Source organism: Gopherus flavomarginatus, chromosome 3 (assembly GCF_025201925.1).
Source record: "Gopherus flavomarginatus isolate rGopFla2 chromosome 3, rGopFla2.mat.asm, whole genome shotgun sequence".
Classification (NCBI taxonomy): Eukaryota; Metazoa; Chordata; order Testudines; family Testudinidae; genus Gopherus; species Gopherus flavomarginatus.
In genome coordinates, this window is record NC_066619.1 from 287,322,655 (window position 1) to 287,344,187 (window position 21,533).

Consider the following 21,533-nt stretch of genomic DNA (forward strand, 5'->3'; position numbering starts at 1 on the left):
GAGCCCTAGAGATCCCGCAGAAATGATGAGCTGCATGCCATTCTAGGGGGTGCCCTGCAACAACCCCACCCATTGCTTCCCTCCTCCCTCAACCCTCCTGGGCTACTGTGGCAGTGTCCCCACATTTGTGTGATGAAGTAAGAAACATTGACTTTTCAGTGAGATAAAATGAGGGAGAGGTAGCCTCCCACTGCTATGATAGTCCAGGCAGGACATTAAAGGGTCGGGGGAGAGGAGCGCAGCCTCCCGCTGCTATGATAGTCCAGGCAGTACAGAATCTTTTCTTTAGACATGAAAGGGGGGGGGGCTGATGGAGTTCAGCCTCCAGTTGCTATGATGAAGATGGTTACCAGTCATTCTGTACCATCTGCCGAGAATGACCAGGAGTCATTCCCTTTTTTACCCAGGCACCCCCGGCCGACCTCACTGAGGCCAGCCAGGAGCACTCACGGGCTGATGATGACAATGAATAACAGTCATATTGTACCATCTACCACTGGGAAGGGGATGCTGCTGTTCAGCACTGCAGCACCCCATCTACCAGCAGCATGCAGTAGACATAGGGTGACACTGAAAAAAAGGCGAGAAATTTTTTTTTCCCTTTTCTTTCGGGGTGGGGGGAAGAGTGTAAATTGACGACATATACCCTGAAACACCCGGGAAAATGTTTTTGACCCTACAGGCATTGGGAGCTCAGCCAAGAATGCAAATACTTTTCGGAGACTGCGGGGACTGTGGGATAGCTGGAGTCCTCAGTCCCCCCTCCCTCCCTCCATGAGCGTCCATTTGATTCTTTGGCTTTCCGTTATGCTTGTCACACAGCACTGCTGTGGCCTCTGTCTGTCATAGCCTGGAGATTTTTTCAAAAGCTTTGTCATTTCGTCTTCTGTAACGGAGCTCTGACAGAACAGATTTGTCTCCCCATGCAGCGATCAGATCCAGTATCTCCCGTACGGTCCATGCTGGAGCTCTTTTTGGATTTGGGACTGCATCACCACCCGTGCTGATCAGAGCTCCATACTGGGCAAACAGGAAATGAAATTCAAAAGTTCGCAGGGCTTTTCCTGTCAACCTGGCCAGTGCATCCGAGTTCAGATTGCTGTCCAGAGCAGTCACAATGGTGCACTGTGGGATACCGCTCGGAGGCCAATACCGTCGATTTGCAGCCACACTAACCCTAATCCGACATGGCAATACTGATTTCAGAGCTACTCCTCTCGTCGGGGAGGAGTACAGAAATTGGTTTAAAGAGCCCTTTATATCGCTATAAAGGGCCTCGTTGTGTGGACGGGTGCAGGGTTAAATCGATTTAACACTGCTAAATTCAGTTTAAACACGTAGTGTAGACCAGGGCTCAGTCAGAAGATCTCTGGCGTGTTCTTTACTTATCCGGATCTGCATCCCTTCTCCTATGTAGCCTATGGTAACTTGGCTAGCTGTCTGGTCAGACAATATTTTTGTGAGCAGACTGAAGCAAGGTAGGCATTGAGCAGCTCTGCCTTCCTATCATCTTCCGTTACCAGCTCACCTTCTCCATTGAGCAGCGCACCCAGTCCTTCCTAGTGCTTTCTTTTGTGTGTGACGTATTTGGAGAACCCCTTCCTCCTTGCCAGTTGTAACTCCTTCCTTGCTTTGGTTTTCCTGATTTTCTCCCTGCACACTCACGCGGTCCCATGTATATTTCCTTGGTGACGTGCCCCCCTTCCATTTCCGAGCTGGATCCCTTTTCGTTTTTAAAAGCTCCCTGGTACCCAGATCCTCCAGGTCAAAACCAAGGCCCAGAGACCTAGTGGGAGCCACTGGAGATCACTTGCTCCCTGGGAGATGCAGTGTGTAATATATTCTGCACCAGCTGCAGGTTCTGAGGTGCACCCTATGTGGAACTAGTGGCACTGACCCAGCTTTCAGGGGACATAGGCCTGGGGAGCCACCATGGGGTCTGCCACTCAGGGGCCAGCTCGCAGTGGGGCAGGAAGGGCCTTAAACAGCAGAGTGAGAGAGCAGGGGCTAGCGACAGCCAGGGAGTGACAGAGGCCCCGAGAATGGATGATCAGACAGACTTTCTGCCATCTAACACGTGATCAAGTGAACAGCATGGGCACCCAGAGCTATCACAGCTTCCCTGGGGCAAGAAGCCAGGCCTTGAGGCTGCACCATGCGTCAAGCCAGATGGAGATGTCTGCAGATGAAAGTAAGGCTGATGTAAGGACATGATGAAATAAACGAGACCCAAAGATCATGTCCAGCCTGTTCTCAGGGACAGATGTCTCCCGGGAAGGAGTCACCACACCAAATGACTCAACTGAAAGGCCCAAGACAACAGGATTTCAGTGCGGCAGAAGCAGATCCCAGCTGGAGACAACAGCCAGGCGAGGAGCAGTAGGGCTCAGAGCTCCGGGGGGCTGGGAACACGGGGCATTTCTCACCTGCTCCGGTTCCCCTCTCACTAACATTGGTGTGGATCAGCAGAGCTGCCCCAGGTCAAAACCACCTAAACGAGGGGAGAATCGGGCACCATAAGATACTGGGAAAACAACAGTGCTGAAAGAGGCCTGGGAGGGCAGAGATGCCAGTCAGGGCACAACACCTGGGGATCAGAAACTGCGAATCTGTAGAGTCATTGTGGCCATGTTGCTGCCAGCGCCAGTAACATGGGAAAAGCTGGAAAAGCACAGGGCTTGGCCATGACAAATGCCCCCAGAGTCCAGCCGAGGGCCCGTTTCTAGACCCGGTGGATGGCCGGGGGGGTGGGGGAGTTAGCCCAGGACAATGAGCTCCAGACAGGTGACTTGCCAAAGTCTGCGCTCCATCCAACTCGGTCTCCTGGTGCTGACAGTGGCCAGCACCAGCTGCACCAAAGCGAGGAGCAAGAACCCAGGCAGGAGGCAGTGATGGGATAACCTGCCCCAGGGGGGACATTCCTGACCCCAGACAGTTAGAGAGTGGTGTGTGCCCTGAAGCAGAAAAGTTCCCAGCCTTTACTTCTGTAACTCAGATAGTTCTCATTATCCAGGTGACCCTTCGCTGAGCCCTGCTAACCACCTGGTCTCAACCACTTACGGTGGCAGTGGGTTCCACAGGCTAATCACACACTGTGGAACGGTATTGCCTTTGATCAGTTTTAATGTTCTGCCTGTCAGTGTCGTTGACTGTTGCCTTGTTCTTGTGTTGTGAGAGGGTCAATACAAGTGCCCCAATTGCTCTACCCCATTCATTATCCTCTCCCCCGGCATTCGTCCCCTCTCAGAACATTTACCAGAAGAGCTGCAGGAGGGGCCAGACCATGCATGGTCTGTTCTAATTTCTGTCCATCTCAGGTGCTATCACTGTAGTATCTGACGCTTCACAACCTGACCCTTCAGTGCCTTGATTCTCACAGGCCCTGCATGCAGCAGGCAGCATTACAGCAACAGGTTCGGTTAAACTTTGTCATGGGTCAGACCTGGTCACCGCCTTCCGTTGAGGATAGATGGAAAAAAGTCATTGTAAGGAGGTCGCTGAAACAATGGCAGTAGCCCCCCAAAACACAGGCACATGGAAATGGTGTGTAGAAGCTAAAACATGTGGCCCAAGAGGATAGGTGGAAGGGTGTGAGGGGCAGGGGAGAGGGGTGAGAGAGAGGGAGGGCATGTTGAAGCAGCAAGAGACAACCAAGCAGACAGTAACAGACAACTAGTAATGTGGCCATGAACAAGAGCTCAGAGAGACAGCTCTTTGGGTGCAGAGCGCTGGTGGCTAGGCAGGCTTGGAGCAGGGAGCAGACACTGGCTCCTGCTGTTTGATTTCTCTGTCCAGGGGAACAGGACTTCATACACCTTTTGTAAATAAACAAGACTGCACCAAAGAAATCCCCGACTCTCACCAATTCATCCTCCGACCTGGAACAACGAACAAGAGCCCCAACGTTTGGCTAGCTTCTCAGGGCACAGAGGGCAACACTGTTATCCCCATGGTTATAGAAAAAATCAGAACTCCAGAGATTGATTTCAATGAGAGTTAGGCACCAAAATATTTTGAAAATCTGGCCGTTGGGTCTTGTTTGCACTGCAGCATCAAGAGAGGGTTGGAAATATACATGGACGATGAGAACAACCCGAGTTACAGAAATAAAAGCTGGTAATTCCTGCTACCTGGTTAGCCCAACCTTGCCCCAAACCATCGGGACCACATGGGAACTGCTAGGAAGTCAAAGCCCACGCCACTACCTGGGGTACATGCCGGACCCCTGGCAGCTTCTCACCAAGCCCTAGAAAATGTCTATGGTGCGCTGCCCTCTCTAGCGCCGCAAGCAGTGGAAGGGCTGGAAGAGCTCGCCATGGAACGAGCAGCCCCGGGCGCAGCCAGCCTAGGAGGCAGACAAGCTCACCTGCAAGGAGACTTCCCCGTGCCCTACTCCTTACACTGCCTGCATAGCTCACAGCCCCTGGATGAGGAGGCGGTGGCACCTAGCAGCATCTGTTCCTTACCTCGGGGAGTCACACCCTTGACAGCCTTGGTGAGTAATCTGGACATGTTGCAAGCAGAGACTCCCCTCCTCCCGGCTCCCTCGGTCCCATGACTGGGGCGAGTCGAGGGAGCACGGCTGCCCAGTGGAACAGGAGTCAGGGCACAGCACTCACAGCAGTGGTAACTGGGCCAGTGGGTGCTTGCAGGACAGGGCAGCTAGGCCTGGCCCCTCTTAGCTGGCAGGGATTAGGCTCAGGGCCCTTCTCAGGTCCTGCTGGGTGGGACCCCCCGGGAGGCCTGTCTGCTGGGACGGCGCCTCCGGCTCACAGTGCCAATGGCCATCACTTCCCTTTCTGCTCAGGGGACGTGAGGAGCAAACGCAGCTGTGGGGGGTTCAGAAGGGGCCCCGGGGTGCTGGTCACTTTGGGGTGCTGGCCCTGGGGGGGGGCAGGGAATGACACTGACCCGTGCCCTGCAGCCTCCTGGCCAGCTCGTTGGTGAACAGGACGTTCATGAGCTTGGTGCTCGTGTATGACTGGTCGAAGTTCTTGGGCCTCTCCTCCCCGGTCAGGTGCTTCATGTTGGCCATGCCCTGGACGTGTCTGAAGGATGAGATGTTCACAATGCGGGCGGGAGCGGAGCCCTTCATGGTCTCTGTGTGGGGGAGGCAAAGCGAACAGGCTCATGTCGGGGGTGGCACAGTGCAGGAGGCTCCCACGTGCTAAGGAGGCAGCTGGGGAGAAGCCCCAGCTCAGAGAGACCCTCGGGCAGCAGACGGGGAGTCAGCTGGCAGCCTCAGCACAGCCAGTGTGAGGCCTGGGTCCATGCCCCAGGGGAATGCCAAGGCAGCTCTCCCCCAGCCCAGCGAGCACCCAGTGCAACCCCTCCCCCAGCCGAGCATGTGCCCAGTGTAGCCCCTCCCCCAACCCAGCGAGTGCCCAGTGCAGCCCCTCCCCCAGCCGAGCATGTGCCCAGTGCAACCCCTCCCTCAGACGAGCATGTGCCCAGTGCAGCCCCTCCCCCAGCCCAGCGAGTGCGCAGTGCAGCCCCTCCCCCAGCCAAGCGTGTGCCAGTGCAGCCCCTCCCCCAGCCCAGCGAGTGCCAGTGCAGCCCCTCCCCCAGCGGAGCGTGTGCCAGTGCAGCCCCTCCCCTAGCCGACCGTGTGCCCAGTGCAGCCCCTCCCTCAGACGAGCGTGTGCCAGTGCAGCCCCTCCCCCAGCGGAGCGTGTGCCAGTGCAGCCCCTTCCCCAGCCAAGCGTGTGCCAGTGCAGCCCCTCCCCCAACCCAGCGAGCGCCCAGTGCAGCCCCTCCCCCAGCCCAACAAGCACCCAGTGCAGCCACTCCCTCAGATGAGCATGTGCCCAGTGCAGCCCGTCCCCCAGCCGAGCATGTGCCCAGTGCAGCCCCTCCCCTAGCTGACCGTGTGCCCAGTGCAGCCCCTCCCCCAGCCCACCAAGTGTCCAGTGAAGCCCCTCCCCCATCCCAGCGAGCGCCCAGTGCAGCCCCTCCCCCAGCCCAACGAGCACCCAGTGCAGCCCCTCCCCTAGCTGACCGTGTGCCCAGTGCAGCCCCTCCCCCAGCCCACCAAGTGTCCAGTGAAGCCCCTCCCCCATCCCAGCGAGCGCCCAGTGCAGCCCCTCCCCCAGCCCAACAAGCACCCAGTGCAGCCACTCCCTCAGATGAGCATGTGCCCAGTGCAGCCCGTCCCCCAGCCGAGCATGTGCCCAGTGCAGCCCCTCCCCTAGCTGACCGTGTGCCCAGTGCAGCCCCTCCCCCAGCCCACCAAGTGTCCAGTGAAGCCCCTCCCCCATCCCAGCGAGCGCCCAGTGCAGCCCCTCCCCCAGCCCAACGAGCACCCAGTGCAGCCCCTCCCCTAGCTGACCGTGTGCCCAGTGCAGCCCCTCTCCCAGCCCACCAAGTGTCCAGTGAAGCCCCTCCCCCATCCCAGTGAGCGCCCAGTGCAGTTCCTCCCGCAGCCGAGCATGTGCCAGTGCAGCCCCTCCCCCAGCCGAGCGTATGCCAGTGCAGCCCCTCCCCCAGCTGAGCGTGTGCCCGTGCAGCCTCTCCCCCAGCCCAGCAGCACCCAGTGCAGCCCCTCCCCCAGCCCAGTGAACACCCAGTGCAGCCCCTCCCCAAGCTGAACAAGTGCCCAGTGCAGCCCCTCCCCCAGTCCAACGAGCGCCCAGGTCCTGGGGCAGCCCTCCCCCAGCCCAGCAAGCACCCAGTGCAGCCCCTCCCCCAGCCCAGTGAACGCCCAGTGCAGCCCCTCCCCCAGTCCAACGACTGCCCAGGTCCTAGGGAAGCCCCTCCCCCAGCCTAGCGAGCGCCCAGGTCCTGGGGCAGCCCTTACCCAGAAGCAAATTGGTCAGAAGAAAAGGCCCCAGGTAGTTGGTGGCGAAGGTCTGCTCCAGCCCCTCGGAAGTGATGGAGAACGGCAAACCTGGGAGAGAGGAGTGGACTGGCACAGCAGGCCCTGACTGGGCAGTTGGGGGTGGGCGCCATTCGGATTCATGCCCCCTGCCTGCCATAGCCCTAGGCTAAGCTGAGACCCCTGCTTTCTGCTAAGCTCTGTCTGTTCACTGGTGCCAGCCCCTGGCCGGGCTGTGTCCTGCAGGCACCCAGGCTGAGCTGAGAGCCCTGCTTCCTGCTAAGCTCTGTCTGTTCACTGGTACTTGCGGGACAGGCTGAACGAGTACGAAGAGAAAGGCCTCGTGAGGGAACTCAAGGGCTGGGCTCAGACCAGACCGGGGCAAGGAGAATGGCACAGAAGCAGAACTCAGGGGATCAGGATTGGTGCGCTGGAAGCTAGACCTTGCTGCTGGACAGGAGAAAGAGGGGACGGGCTGGGACTTTAACAGCAGCAGCAGCTCCAGCCTGTCTCAACTAGTCTTCTCCTTTCCCCGGCAGCACAGTTAGCAGCAGCTTTCGCTGGTTTCTCTTCTTTGCCGTATCTTTAATAACCAGCTAAACGGACGTTTAATGGGGTGTTTGCCATGGCACTAAGCAGCTGAGGTCTGTGGGTACCAAACTCCAAACCTGTTTTAAACACTGTAATGTGGCTGCGTTACGGTAACACCTTTAGCCTCTATATTTCATCAAAGTTAATACATTTCTGGCACCCAGTGTGGTGCCTATAGGGTTAATACATACTCGGAAGCCAGCACCTCAGCAAACACCTGGAGGTTGTTTATCTGTACCCGGAGGTTCTTGGAGATGTGCGGTCCCGGTCTGGATTCCATGCATGGGATACGCATGCACACCTGGGCCTGAGGCCAGAACTTTCTTAGCAAGCCGCGTCTGTTGATCCGCATGTGAACCTCCTGCTCCAAACTGAGGAGGCGTGCAGCCTGGTGCCTCTCCAGTTCCTTCTCTTACAGCAAATCCAGATAATCAGCAGTAGAGGGGATGGAGAGTGGGTGTGGGATACAGATGGGACCACATATCTCAAAGAACCTGTTACAGGTAGGTAGCCTCCATTTCTTCTTCAAGTGTGCAGGAGCTTAGCAAGCAGTGGCCGAACAGGAGGTGAGTGGGAGAAGGCAGACGTGATAGCTGTCTGTAGGACTGCTCTGCCCACAGCTAGATCTGCAGTAGGAGGCTGGACCAAGGTATAACATCTCATGAAGGTGTGTAGGGAGCGCCGGGTGCCTGCCCTACCTATCTCTAGCAAGGGGTACGTCTCTTGGGGATGCAGCACAGGTTGCTTGAGTTCTGGTGGAATGTAGGCTAGCTGGTAACAAAGAATAAGGCAGCCAGGGGTCTATATCAAAAGCTGCTGCCCAGATAGAGCCTGACCCCTTGATCTCTCTGCTATGGAACAAATAGTTGAGGTGTCTTTTGTCCTTTGTGGATAAAAGGCCAGTGTCCTTCAGATGTCCAGGAAATGCAGCCTCTTCTCTTAAACTGAGCCCCATGGTTTAGGAAACTAATACTGGTAAGTGGATGGTTGGACTCGTTTCAAACTACTGTAGGGATGAATCTTGGGTGTGGGTGCAGCGAGAACTTTTCTTTACGGAAGGTAGCATCTGGCAAATCCACCGTGAGCGCTCCCAGATCACTGGCTTCTGGCTTATGGTGTTGCGACTAGAAAGGCCACTTTCATAGACAGATGGGCCACGGAGCACATGTCTAGGGGTTCGAAGTAGTATCTAGCGAGAGCTGAAAGAATGAAATTGGAGGTCCCACTGGGGCGCAAACATCACCAAAGGTCAGAGAGGCTGTGGGAACTGGGATTGTTTAGTCTGCAGAAGAGAAGAACGAGGGAGGATTTGATAGCAGCTTTCAGCTGAAGGGGGGTTCCAAAGAGGAGGGATCTAAACTGTTCTCAGCGGTGGCAGATGACAGAACAAGGAGCAATGGTCTCAAGTTGCAGTGGGGGAGGTCTAGGTTGGATATTTGGAAACACTACTTCATTAGGAGGGTGGTGAAGCACTGGAATGGGTTACCTAGGGAGGTGGTGGAATCTCCTTCCTTAGAGGTTTTGAAGGCCCAGCTTGACAAAGCCCTGGCGGGGATGATTTAGTTGGGAATTGGTCCTGCTTTGAGCAGGGGGTTGGGCTAGATACCTCCTGAGGTCCCTTCCAACCCTGATCTTCTATGATTCTATGATTCTAAAGATTGAAGAAGCCCCTGTAAAAATCCAATTGTGCCAGGATGAGAGATCACGCAGCTATCAACAGGAGGATGAAATGCTGCTAAATGCACCAAAGAGAACCAAGAAATCTACAGACGTAAGGGTAAGTGGATATTCCAGGACAGCAGGCACCCAAGCAGCTCTGGAAATAATGGGCATTGCTGAGCTCAGGAGGAGAAATGCCTCCATTTTGCTGAGTAACATCTCCTATTTGAGTCTTTTCTGCTTTGGTTGAGTATGGTTTGCATCCTGTTGCAACATGAGCGCTCTACAGCAGATGCCCATCCAATCACCAGGCTCGGAGCAGCCGTGTTTCTGGATTGGGGTGCTTGGAAGTGCCCGTGGGTCATCTTAGAAGGTCCAAAATGGGCAGATGTTTGTGAGCGTGGAGCTGAGAGCTTCAGTAGGTGCATAAAGCAGAACTGTCTCAGCCAGTTCGGCACAATAAGGATGACTCAAGCACTGTCCGAGCAGATTTTCCGCAGGACCCAGGGTATTAATGGAATGGGAGGGAACGGGAAGGCATAGCTCAGAGATCCTTCCAGGAGAGCAGGAAGGCCTCTCTCTCTCTCTCTCTCACCTAAGAAGACAAAGGAACCAGCCCTTTGACTTTGGGGGGATCTGGACCTGAGAATTTAGTCACCCTGTTGCTGGGAACATGTGGTGAGGGTTTCAGCTTGAATCAAGATCTAGTTTGTTAAGTTTTAGCTACTAGGAAGATTTTTTTCTTTATTTCTCTTGTACCCATTTCTGACTTAATGCCTTACACTTGTACTCACTTAAAACCTAACTCTTTGGAACTAAATAAACATCTTGTATCTTTTTAATCTAAACTAACCCAGTGTTGTGTTTGAACGGAGCTCTTTCGGTAACTGCAGTTAAAGCAACGAACTGCTGGATACTGACCCCTTACAGGGACAACAGCCCTCTACTGTCTGAGCTGCCCCAGGGAGGGCTGGACGTGCAGAACACACGATCTGGGGACAATCTGGGACCGGGAGTCACCTTGCAGGTCGTGACCAAGGCTGGTGGAAGCCAGAGGGTGGCTGCTGTGTTGCTGCCTGGCTCAGAGGTGCTGGACCAGGGCTGTAGCTATGCACAGAGCATTGTGAGGTGCCCCAGATTGCAGAGCAGATGGTGCACAACTCCTCACTGGTCTGGACTGCAGCCCCAACATGACACCTTCTCTTTAGGCTTAAAGTCTTAGCCTCCATTCCCAAACTCATGCATGGCGGGGCACTGCAGACGAAACAATCCCAGTTCCCTCATACTCTCCTCGTAAGCCACGTGCTCCAGCCCCCTGATCATTTTCCTTGCCCTCCGCTGGACTCTTTCCAATTTGTCCACATCCCTTCTGTAGTGGGGGGCCCAAAATTGGACTCAGTACTCCAGCTGTGGCCTCACCAGTGCCGAACAGAGGGGAATATTCACTTCCCTCGACCTGCTGGCAATGCTCTGTCGTGGAAAAGGACCACCAACGAGTTGAGTTGATCAGACAGCCTGAGGCTCCTTTATTGATTAATCAGAGAATACAAGCATTTATGCAGGGAGAGACGACTGGGGAAGTCGCTCTACCTTACAGCAAAGGTACCTGTGTTTATAAAGCCTAAAACCGCAAATTATCACATGAGCTTGTACATCTGTTATTACCTTATTTGGGTGATACATGACATGTTTTTAAAACAATTATTGCAAAAAGAGCTAAAAATGGCCAAGCTGTTTCTTTGTACTTCCTTTTAGGAAGCTCCATTTATTGCCAAGACCTTGGCACCCCGGTTATCCTTCTCTTGCGGTTTGAGCAGCTGTTTTTTTAAGCAAATTTTGAGGAACTTGGGTCCAAAAATACATGTTTGTTCTTTTGGCCAAGTTATTAGGAGTTATCTTTTATGCTTGCATGAGCTACTTGATAAACTATAATGACCTGACAGCTGTTAGTCTTTTGGCAGTGATGGATGGGTTATTTCAGGGACTTTTAGGTCAGTATGACCCCATATAGCAGCATATACTTATTTAGCAGCATTTTAGTAATATAATAGTAGTGTATAGTAAAATCAGAGAGTGAGCCTCAGGAGGGTTAGTGGAAAATCAACTTTTCTTACTTTGCTATATGTTAGTATGATTGAGGCCTAAGGCCTTGATGTAATTATTAGCTTGATCAAGACCCGGCTTTTGGGCCTGGGGTTAGTTTTCTTTACCAGCTCCTACTAATGCAGCCCAATGTGCCGTTAGCCTTCCTGGCAACCAAGGCACACTGCTGACTCCTATCCAGCTTCTCATCCACTGTGATCCCCAGGTCCTTTTCTGCAGAATTGCCGCTTAGCCAGTCGGTCCCCAGCCTGTAGCAGTGCATGGGATTCTTCCATCCTAAGTGCAGGACTCTGCACTTGTCCTTGTTGAATCTCTTTTTTGTCCCTATATGATTCTTTTTGTATTTGTTTCGGTTTTGTTTTTATTGATAAGCTATGCATGGGGGAAAGGTCTGAGTTAGGTGGACACATCTTAAGGTCCTTGTGGCAGACAGAAGGTTGGCCCCCAGAAATCTGACACTGACCCACTCAAAGACCATTCCAGACATTGGTAAGGATTGTTTTGGGGTGCTCTGCTAATTGGTGGTGGACGTGTATAAGTGCTGGAGACTAAATAAAGTAAAAGCTTTAAGTGGAAGCACTCGTTTGCCCTGTTTATACCAACCACCCATCAGGGCAAGGAGCACAGCAGAGAGGGGTTCTGTAGAACTGATAATGAAATTGTTTTTAATTATTAACGTAACTTCTTTTTGCCATCTACTGCACTTGTCTATATCGTAACTTCTGTTCACTGTTCACTGACGTTATTGATATAAACTGGGACCATATAGAACATGGGTTGCAACCAAGGTCCTTTAGTGGCACCAAATCCTATGTAAAGTTGGTCATATAAGGTGTCTAAGACCAGGTTATGGGTTACTGGTTATGATTATGCTGTCTGTATGTCTGTGTCATTTTGTAGTTGAAGTTATAAGTATTGGCTGTATACTGTCTGTATTTCAAATTGATGCTGCAGTTCTGGGAAACACCCCGGACAAGTTGGTGTTAGCTCTGCTTAGCCTGCTTGATGGCCCATTAAGGACCATCAGCTACACAATTGACCCATTGAGAGGAGGCAGATACGCCTTGTGACTCAGCAAAGTGCAGGGACTTGCCCATGTGACTCCAAACTCCATGTTGCTGTAATTTTCCACAGTAAGAACACAGAAGGGTTCTTACACCTGGAAGTGCCTATATAAGGCTGATGCCTCATCTCCGTCTTATCTTCAATCCTGCTTCCTGCCTCTGGAGGGACTTTGCTACAAACTGAAGCTCTACACAAAGGACTGTTGACCCATCCCAGCTGGGGATGTTCTCCAGAGACTTGATTTGAACCTGCAGTTTACTCCATCACTGCTACAAGCCTGAACTAAGAACTTTGCCATCACTGTATGTAATTGATTCCATTTAACCAATTCTAGCTCTCATCTCTATCTTTTTCCTTTTATGAATAAACCTTTAGATTTTAGATTCTAAAAGATTGGCAACAGCGTGATTTGTGGGTAAGATCTGATGTGTATATTGACCTGGGTCTGGGGCTTGGTCCTTTGGGATCGAGAGAACCTTTTTCTTTTACTGAGGTGTTGGTTTTCATAACCATTCATCCCCAGGACGAGTGGCACTGTGGATGATACTGGGAGACTGGAGTATCTAAGGGAATTGCTTGTGTGACTTGTGGTTAGCCAGTGGGGTGAAACCAAAGTCCTCTTTGTCTGGCTGGTTTGGTTTGTCTTAGAGGCAGAAAAACCCCAGCCTGGGGCTGTGACTGCCCTGTCTGAGCAATTGGTCCTGAATTGGCACTCTCAGTTGGGTCCCGCCAGAACCACATTGTCACAGCCATATTGTAATTCAAACCCCGTTTAAGAACACTCATTCCATTTTGTAAAAGCTTCCTCCAACCTTCATTTTTGCAAACCCTGCTGTAATCTTATTAGTTTAGTTTAGATGTGTGACTGAGGTATGGATGGATGATGGAATCAACCTCCAGCCCCAGCCTGTCCTGATGAAATAAAGTTCAAACTCCACCGGCTGAAGATGCAGACAAGAGCCCTAACAAAGTAAGAAGTGTCCACCCTAAAAAGAAAAGGTACAATAGAAGGAAGATCAAAGCCAGGTCTGAGGCTGAAAGTCAGGCCTGCAATTGATGGGTGATCAATCACCAAACCCAGAGGCATCGGGACACAGAAAGACCTATAGACTCTGGATTCAAACTAAAGCCTACAAAAAGGATGGGTGAGATGGAAGACTTTGGAGGGTAACGTTCTACTGCCAACATGGAAGGACATCGGTGCAGGCCCAACAGAGACCCAGCTCGTCCTTCTGCCCGACTTTCCTGGCCAGTTACCACCACCAGCTATGAACCCAAGCTGCAAAATCAAGCCACGAACTCAAGCTATGTCCAGGACTGGTATCTATGCAGCAGCTGCAGAACATCTGATGGATGTGTGTGTGTGTGTGTGTGAATGTATGTGTGTGTGTGTATAGGTATTAGGTATAATGTGTGTGTATAAGGATTAAGATATTAGTTATTGGTCATAAATCAAATAGTTATCTTAATAAATGTGGCATCTTTGTCTTGCCCCCTGAAAAGATCCTGTGTAGTTTTGTCTGTACAACAGTTCCGCAGGCAGGGGCTGGGCAGACGGGGCTGGCGTGTGGCACAGGAGAGGGGGTTCCACATACAGGAGCTGGGCAGACGGGGCTTGGCAAATGTGGCTGGCGCGTGGCACAGGGGAGGGGGGTTCCGCACACAGCGACTGGGCAGACGTGGCTGGCATGAGGCACGGGGGGGGGTCCGCACGCAGGGGCTGGGCAGATGTGGCTGGTGCGTGGGCACAGGGGAGGGGGGTTCTGCACACAGGGGCTGGGCAGATGTGGCTGGCATGATGCACAGGGGAGGGGGGTTCCGCAGGCAGGGGCTGGGCAGACATGGCTGGCGCATGGCACAGTGGAGGGGGGTTCTGCACGCAGGGGCTGGGCAGACGTGGCTGGCACATGGGCACAGGGGAGAGGGTTTCTGCTGGCAGGCGCTGGGCAGACGTGGCTGACGTGTGGGCACATGGGAGGGGGGTTCTGCTGGCAGGGACTAGGCAGACGTGGCTGGCACATGGCACAGGGAAGGGGGTTCCACACAGGGGCTGGGCCGACATGACTGGCGTAAGGCACAGAGGAGAGGGGTTTTGCTGGCAGGGGCTGGGCAGATGTGGCTGGTGCATGGGCACAGGGGAGGGGGGGTTCTGCTGGCAGGGCCTGGGCAGACATGGCTGGCGCGAGGCACAGGGAAGGGGCGTTCCACACAGTGGCTGGGCAGATGTGGCTAGCGCGAGGCACAGGGAAGTGGGGTTCCACACAGGGGCAGGGCAGATGTGGCTGGTGCATGGCACAGGGGAGGGGGGTTCCGCACACAGGGGCTGGGCAGATGTGACTGGCACGTGGCACAGGGGAGGGTGGTTCCGCACACAGGGGCTGGGCAGATGTGGCTGGTGCATGGGCACAGGGGAGGGGGTTTCTGCTGGCAGAGGCTGGGCAGACTGGCTGGCACGTGGCACAGGGGAGGGTCGTTCCGCACACAGGGGCTGGGCAGATGTGGCTGGTGCATGGCACAGGGGAGGGGGGTTCTGCTGGCAGGGGCTGGGCAGACATGGCTGGTGCGAAGCACAGGGGAGGGGGGTTCTGCACGCAGGAGCTGGGGAGACGGGGCTGGTGCGTTGGCACAGGGGAGGGGGGTTCTGCACGCAGGAGCTGGGCAGACAGGGCTGGCACATGGCACAGGGGAGGGGACTTCTGCTGGCAGGGGCTGGGCACACTCTGCTGAAGGCCTGTCCCCATCCCTACGCGACGTCACCAACCTGTGACTCCGGCGTTATTGACCAGGATGTCCAGCCGCTTCTCCTCCTGCCGGATCTGCTTGGCAAAGTGCCGGATGGAGGCCATGTTGCTGATGTCCACGATCCTCAGAAGCACGTTTGGGTTCCCGGTGGCCCTCTGGATTTCCTCCACCGCTGCCTGCCCCCGCTCTCTGCTGCGGCAGGCGAGAATGGTGCGGGCGTTCCTGCGGGCCAGGTCCAAGGCCACATATTTCCCGATCCCTGTGGATACACACAGGCCTGCGTCACATGGTGATGCTCTAACTTCGCCTTCCCCCTCCAGAACTCAGCCCCTTTGTCTGCTCCAGTGCCCGACATCGTGCTGCCGCTCCCCTACCAACGTGCGCCCCCTCCCCAGTCACTCACGAGTGAGCAGGGTGCAGGACATGCCGCGGGAGTCTGTTCTCCTGCAGGTATCGCAGAAGAACTGGGTTTGCAGGAAGGGTTGAGCAGAGGGGTGGGGGCAGCATGGCAGGAAGGAGAGGGAGCCCGGGAGAAGCAGAGAGGTAGGAGCAGAGGCTTCCAGCTGCAGCCAGGCTGGACCAATGGCAGCTGGAGTCCTGCAGACCCCAAGGTGACCACGGGAGGTGGTGGGGAAGGGGCAGCCTGGGGGAGATTCATAGGGGGCAGGACGTGCTTAGGGAGGCAGGTGGGGCAGAGCAGCCTCGGGGGCACTCTGGGGTGGGCAGTCAGAGAGGAGGAGGCAGGACAGGAGATAGGGCAAGGGTATTAGCTACAGCAAGGGAAGGAAAAGGCCAGGGCCTAGGGACGCGAGACACAGGCGAAAACTGGGCCCTGGGTGCCCTACCTGTGGGAACAGCCTCCCCCAGGCCCAGCAGCAGTGCTGGCTGCTCAGAGGGGCCGAGCATGGCACTGATTGACTCACACTGCGCAGGGCAGTCGGAGCAACTTGGAGGGTGCAGAGGAGCTGACTCCATGGGTGCTCCGGGGCTGGCGCACCCATGGGAAAAAATTAGTGGGTGCTCGGCACCCACTGGCAGCCAAGCTCCCCTCTGGGGCCAGGGGGGTGGGGGTGGGGGCAGGGAAAGCGAGTTGGTCCTGCTCTGTTCTGGTTTCTGACTCCTGGCTACGGCTCTGACCCTTCGGCTGAGGCTTTGGCTTCTGACTCCAGTTCTGCCCTTCAGTTTGGCCCCTCAGCTCTGACACCAGCTTCACCCTGGGACTGACTCCTGATTCCTGAATCTACACTTGGCATTTCTCTCGGCTTCCACCACAGGCACCAGGCAAGGTCCTGCTCCACCCCTAGGTAGGTGCCAAGGCCCTGGCCACTTGCAGTTTGAGCACCCTGAAAAGACCAGACGTAGGAAGGGTGCAGGCTGAATGACGTGGTCTCTTCTGGAACTACCACAGCAGGAGCCCTGCACCCATAGGTGCGGACTCTGTGGGTGCTCCAGCCCTGGATGCAGGACGGGGGTGCGGGTGTGGAGGAAGGGGTGGAGTGGGGGTGGGGCTGGGGCGGAGGTGGGGCAGGAAGAGGCAGCCTGGAGGCAGGGGCTTGAGGAAGGGGTGGAACAGGAGATTGAGCACCTCCCCCAGGTAGAGAGGAAGTTGGCTCCTATGCCTGCACCCCCTTCCAATGACTCGTAGCCCAAAGCGCAGCCAGCCAGTGACACCACTTCTGGCAAGGACTCAGTGGTTCTTTTACAGCTGAACGAGCTGGGGTGGAACCACCCAGCCGAGGGGCCCGGAGTGATCCATGCATTGGGACTGGCAACCAACTAACAGAACGAGGGCAGGAAAAGATGTGCATCAGCCAACCCCCTTGAACTGGCTCCTTCCCTGCTATACGACCCCAGGTAATCTGCCAGACCCCGAGCCAACGCAGAGCGGCCAAATTCCACCCCAACTCTCCGCCGATGAAACGGACCGGCACTGAACTCTAGGACTCTACCTGTGCTATGGGGAATCCAGGCATTTTGCCCAGCCAAGAACCTCTGCCCCTCTGGGTCAGAAAACTCCAGGTTCCAGGTCCAGTGGCAGGGCTGGAGCTGGGTCAGTACCTCACTCCACCACACCGTGAGCCACCCATGCGAATCCTGACATCCCTAACCAGAGCACCACTCCACTTCATCTGACCTGCCCTTTCAGCACCCTGCAATGCCCAGCCTCTGCTTGGAGGCACTGCTCAACTCGGGCACAGCTGGTAACTTCATTGATCAAGAAATTGTCAAGGGTCATCAGCTTCCTACCCCGCACAAGGACTCCTCTCAGCTGGTTCAGACCACTGAGGGGTCACTTCTCTCTTCGGGGCCCGTCACCTGTCAAATAGCACCTCTGGAGGTCAGCAGCAGCAGCGGTCACAGGGAATCATGTACTTCAGGGCGATCTGGGCCCCACATTCACCAGTTGTCCTTGCTGCCCCTTGGCTTGTTGCCCATGACTCCCTAATCGGCTGGTAATCACTGCTAACTGCAGTGCCAACGAGATCGCCTCCCAAGCCCCAGGCCACAGCTGACTGTGCTCTGGGGTTCGCTCCAACCCCCGAGATGCCAGGAGAGGCAAGAAGCCAGCCCAGACACACAGAAGATTCCTGTCAAATACCTGGAATTTGCCAAGGTGTTTGACAGACTGAAGTCAGGCCCCCTACCACCCCACCACCATAACAACTGCCCTATTGAACTCGGCCCGGGAACAGAGGTTCCCTTCGGATGCGTTTACACTCTCTCTGAGCCACAGCTCCAAGGAATAGCTAGAGGAAAACCTGTGGAAGGAATTTAACCTTGGTGCCTCTCTATTCTTGGTAGCCAAGAAGGATGGTTCTCTCCAACCCTGCATTGAAGACCTGCCGCTAAATCAAATCACAGAATGCAATTGGTATCTCTGTCCCTTTACTAATGAGTTCATGCAGAGACTCCTTCTCACAGACTCAGTCCGGGATGGAGCATATAACGTGGTCAGAATCAGCGAGGAGACGAGCCTGAGAGCGCTCTGAACCAAGTACGACCATCTTAAATATGTGCTCATGCTGTTTGGCCTTTGTAATGCTCCCACTACCTTCCAGCATTTTACAAATGACATTGTTAGGGATATCCTTGGTCAGATCTAGAGGACATTCTCATCTTCTCTGCAAATCAAGAGCTCCGTGACCACTATGTATGTATCGTTCCAGACAGACTTTGTCAGAACGAGCTCTGTGCCAAGCCCAAAATGTGGGACTGCGACAAGGAGACAGTGGAGTTCCTAGGTTACATCCCATCCCCAGCAGAATTAACCCTGGACCTCAGAACAGCAGCAACCACAGAGCGGAAGGCACCATTTAATGTGTGCATGGGAGGGGGTGTCAGAGATTCTTGGGCTTTGCCAACCTTAGCAGGCAATTCATTAAGGGGTTTGTTATGCTGCACTTCATATGTTTTATGGAAATATGCTAATGAGTGTGAACATAATTGAAGGGTTAAAATCCACATGCATTTTATATAACAACCTAGTCTATGGATTGTGCCAGCTCTTTTCCAGACCCAAAGTCCAGAGTTTGGTCAAGAGACCAAAGGCCTAGCAAATAGTGATTAGCTAAGAGAAAGCTGGGGTAAACAAGGTAACATTGCCTTTGCTAAGACATGCTTGGTCAGTAGAAATGTCAAATGTTGAAGTCATAACTGAATAATTATGTTTCATTATGTTTCAAATTAAACAAGGATCCCTGTTCCTATTGTGTTAGTCTCTTCTGTAGGGAACGTTCTTCCCACAGATCCAACCCTGAGTTTATGAGAAGTTGGCACATGTCAGTATAAGATATGGCATTCTTCCACCTCCCTTCCCAGGGACCAATGCCTGCCTTAAGACGTAAAGGAGACAATCCTTATTGCCATATACTTTCACTGTTTCTTTGCTTTAACCCCTAGGAATGTACCTGGTGGACAGTCAAAGGAGTTGCTCCATTTCTATGGACCCCAAATCAGAATTCAACATAGATATTTTATATTAATAACATTTTATCGAAGTATTAATTAAATGTTAATTTGCTAACTTAAAACCTTGGGCGGAGACATTATGTAACCTGTTAACCATTGGCTACTGTGCTATCTTGTCTTGCTGCCTATCCCGTCACTTTCCCCCACCTATAAACAATCTATATCTTTTATTAACCAATTGACAGTGTCTCTGAGCCTAATAAGAAAAATGACACTCCACCAGCGCTGTGTGTAATAAGCTCCTATGCTTGACCTCTACACGGTGTGGATTTATGTCCTTCAATAATGGAACTGGAAATGGACTTTGTGCAAAAGGTCTCTAGTAACGTATCATTACAAAGCTTATAATCTACCACTGTGTTCATGCTATTTGTATGAATGTATCATTCTTGTATCTGAAACTAGGAATATGAAATATAGCTCTGAGGCCTATTGTAGTTATGCAACGTGTGGGCCATTCATGGTGGTTTGGAAGCTTGATGGCTCCCATCAACCAGAACAACTGACTGCAGACGTCTGTTTACTTGCAAACCTTCCTGTGAGTCAGGCCAGGAAGAATGGAGGTTTGGGGTCTCACAGGACATGTGACCATGTCACCTGCTACTGGAATCCAGCTTCAACCTGGGGCTTTTCCATTGAGAAGGGGGGGGGACCCAGAGAGACAAAAGATTTCTGCCTTGTGCCAAAGCCATATAAGGGGGTGGAACAGAACAAAGGGGGCTGCAATCATGAGAAATCCCCTAGTTACCACCTGAGCTGGAACAAGGCCTGTACCAGGGAAAGGATGGGCCCAGACTAGGAAGGAGTCTGGTCTGTGAAAGAAGCTCATTGGAACATCTCTGAGGGTGAGATTTACCTGTAATCAGTTTCTTAATGTATTAGGCTCACACTTGCGTGTTTTTGCTTTATTTTGCTTGGTGACTTACTTTGTTCTGTCTGTTATTACTTGGAACCACTTAAATCCTACTTGTTATACTTAATAAAATCACCTTTGTTTATTAGTAAACCCAGAGTAAGTGATTAATACCTGGAGGTCAAACAGCTGTGCATCTCTCTCTATCAGTGTTACAGAGGGCGAACAATTTATGAGTTTACCCTGTATAAGCTTTATACAGAGTAAAACGGATTTATTTGGGGTTTGGATCCCATTGGGTGCTGGAGATGGGTGACTTGCTGAGCTGTTTTCTGTTAAGTCTGCAGCTTTGGGGGCATGGACCAGACCTGGGTCTGTGTTGCAGCAGGCTGGCGCGTCTGGCTCAACAAGGCAGAGTTCTGGAGTCCCAAGCTGACAGGGAAAATGGTCTCAGAGGTAATTCCAGCACATCATGACAGTCCCAAAGGCATCTTTGTGACCAAACGCATCACAGTGGCGTAGTCAGCAGAATCTGTGCATGACTGATTGCTTTGAGACACTCGTAATGATTTTAAGTGAGTTTTAAGTGTGTTGGCTGGAGAACAGACAAAGTGGTTACTGGTTTGTTATTTTCTGTTTGCTTATTTCAGGGAACTAGAGGCAGAAAATTAACAAAATGGGTGAGAGTGAAGCTCAGAAGAAGCTAGAACTGCACAGGTTGCAAATTGCTAAGAAGGAAAGCGAGAGCCAGCAAGTCGTAGAATTAAAAGACAAAGAACTTGAGACCCAGAAATAGGCTCAAATTGGAGCACAAAAAGCTGCCCTGGAAAAAGAAAAGGCTGCTATGGAGGTAGAAGCAGCAAGGCAAATGGCTGCCCACCAGCAAACCCTGCACTTAAAAGACAAAGAAATTGAGGCCCAGAGACAAGCACAAATCGAGACCCAGAAGCATGAACCGGCGGTTATGGAGTGGGAGAGATGCACAATGACATGTATCCTAGAGGTGGAAGTTGGGGTCCTGGTGACTGCTGCGGTGGGAACAGACCCAGGGACTTTGTAGTGGAAGCAAGCCCAACCTGAGCGAAGTTGGGGCAGGGGAGGGGGCGGGATTTTGCTGGCCAGTGAAGAGTCTGTTATAGCTGGAAGCTGTGAGTCCACAGCTGGATCAGGATCACTTTCCCTTTTGGGGGACACAGGAGTGTCTGCCCCAGAGGGGAGCCCAGAGAGGGAAGTCCAGATGGAAGGTGAGGGGGGACAGGAGGGGCTGCCCCTCTTTTGTAGGAAGACTTTTCCCTAGGAGGAGGGTGAGGGATCAGCATCTGAAATGCCAGACCCCTCACCCCTGGATCAGGTTTTAAGGGAACAGTGGGGGTCAGATCTCCTGGAGGGGAGAGTCCACCCAGCTGAACTTTTGGGAACGAGAATGGGGTGACTGAGGGGATCTCACCAATCCAAAGCACCCCACTGAAAGATGTTATTCCTGCTACACTTGTAAGAGATAAAACTGTCTCTTCAAGGCAGGAGGAAGAAAAACTTTGCATTTGGGAAGCTTCACAAGCAGGTGGGGCCCAACACAAAGAGATTCCAGAGGGAGGGGCCGAGGGCAGGAATGGCTGCAGTCAGGGACGGCTCTACTGTTTTTGCCGCCCGGAGCAGCGCACCTAATTACCGCCACAGATGGCGGGGCAGTCCGTGCTCCATTAGGGTAACACATGCGTTTCCGCAGCGGCGGCAATT

General features: G+C 53.4%; 1 protein-coding gene across 1 annotated transcript in view; it reads right to left on the reverse strand.

The window, feature by feature from the left end:
• LOC127047064 (retinol dehydrogenase 11-like) overlaps positions 1 to 21,533 on the reverse strand; it is a 36,033-nt gene that overhangs the window by 5,947 nt on the left and 8,553 nt on the right. Inside the window, exons 2-4 of the mRNA XM_050944937.1 lie at positions 14,994 to 15,233; positions 6,797 to 6,886; positions 4,912 to 5,100 (exon numbers count right to left, since the gene is read on the reverse strand). Coding sequence (XP_050800894.1) covers positions 4,912 to 5,100; positions 6,797 to 6,886; positions 14,994 to 15,233 — 519 coding nt within the window. The remainder of the gene's footprint in view (positions 1 to 4,911; positions 5,101 to 6,796; positions 6,887 to 14,993; positions 15,234 to 21,533) is intronic.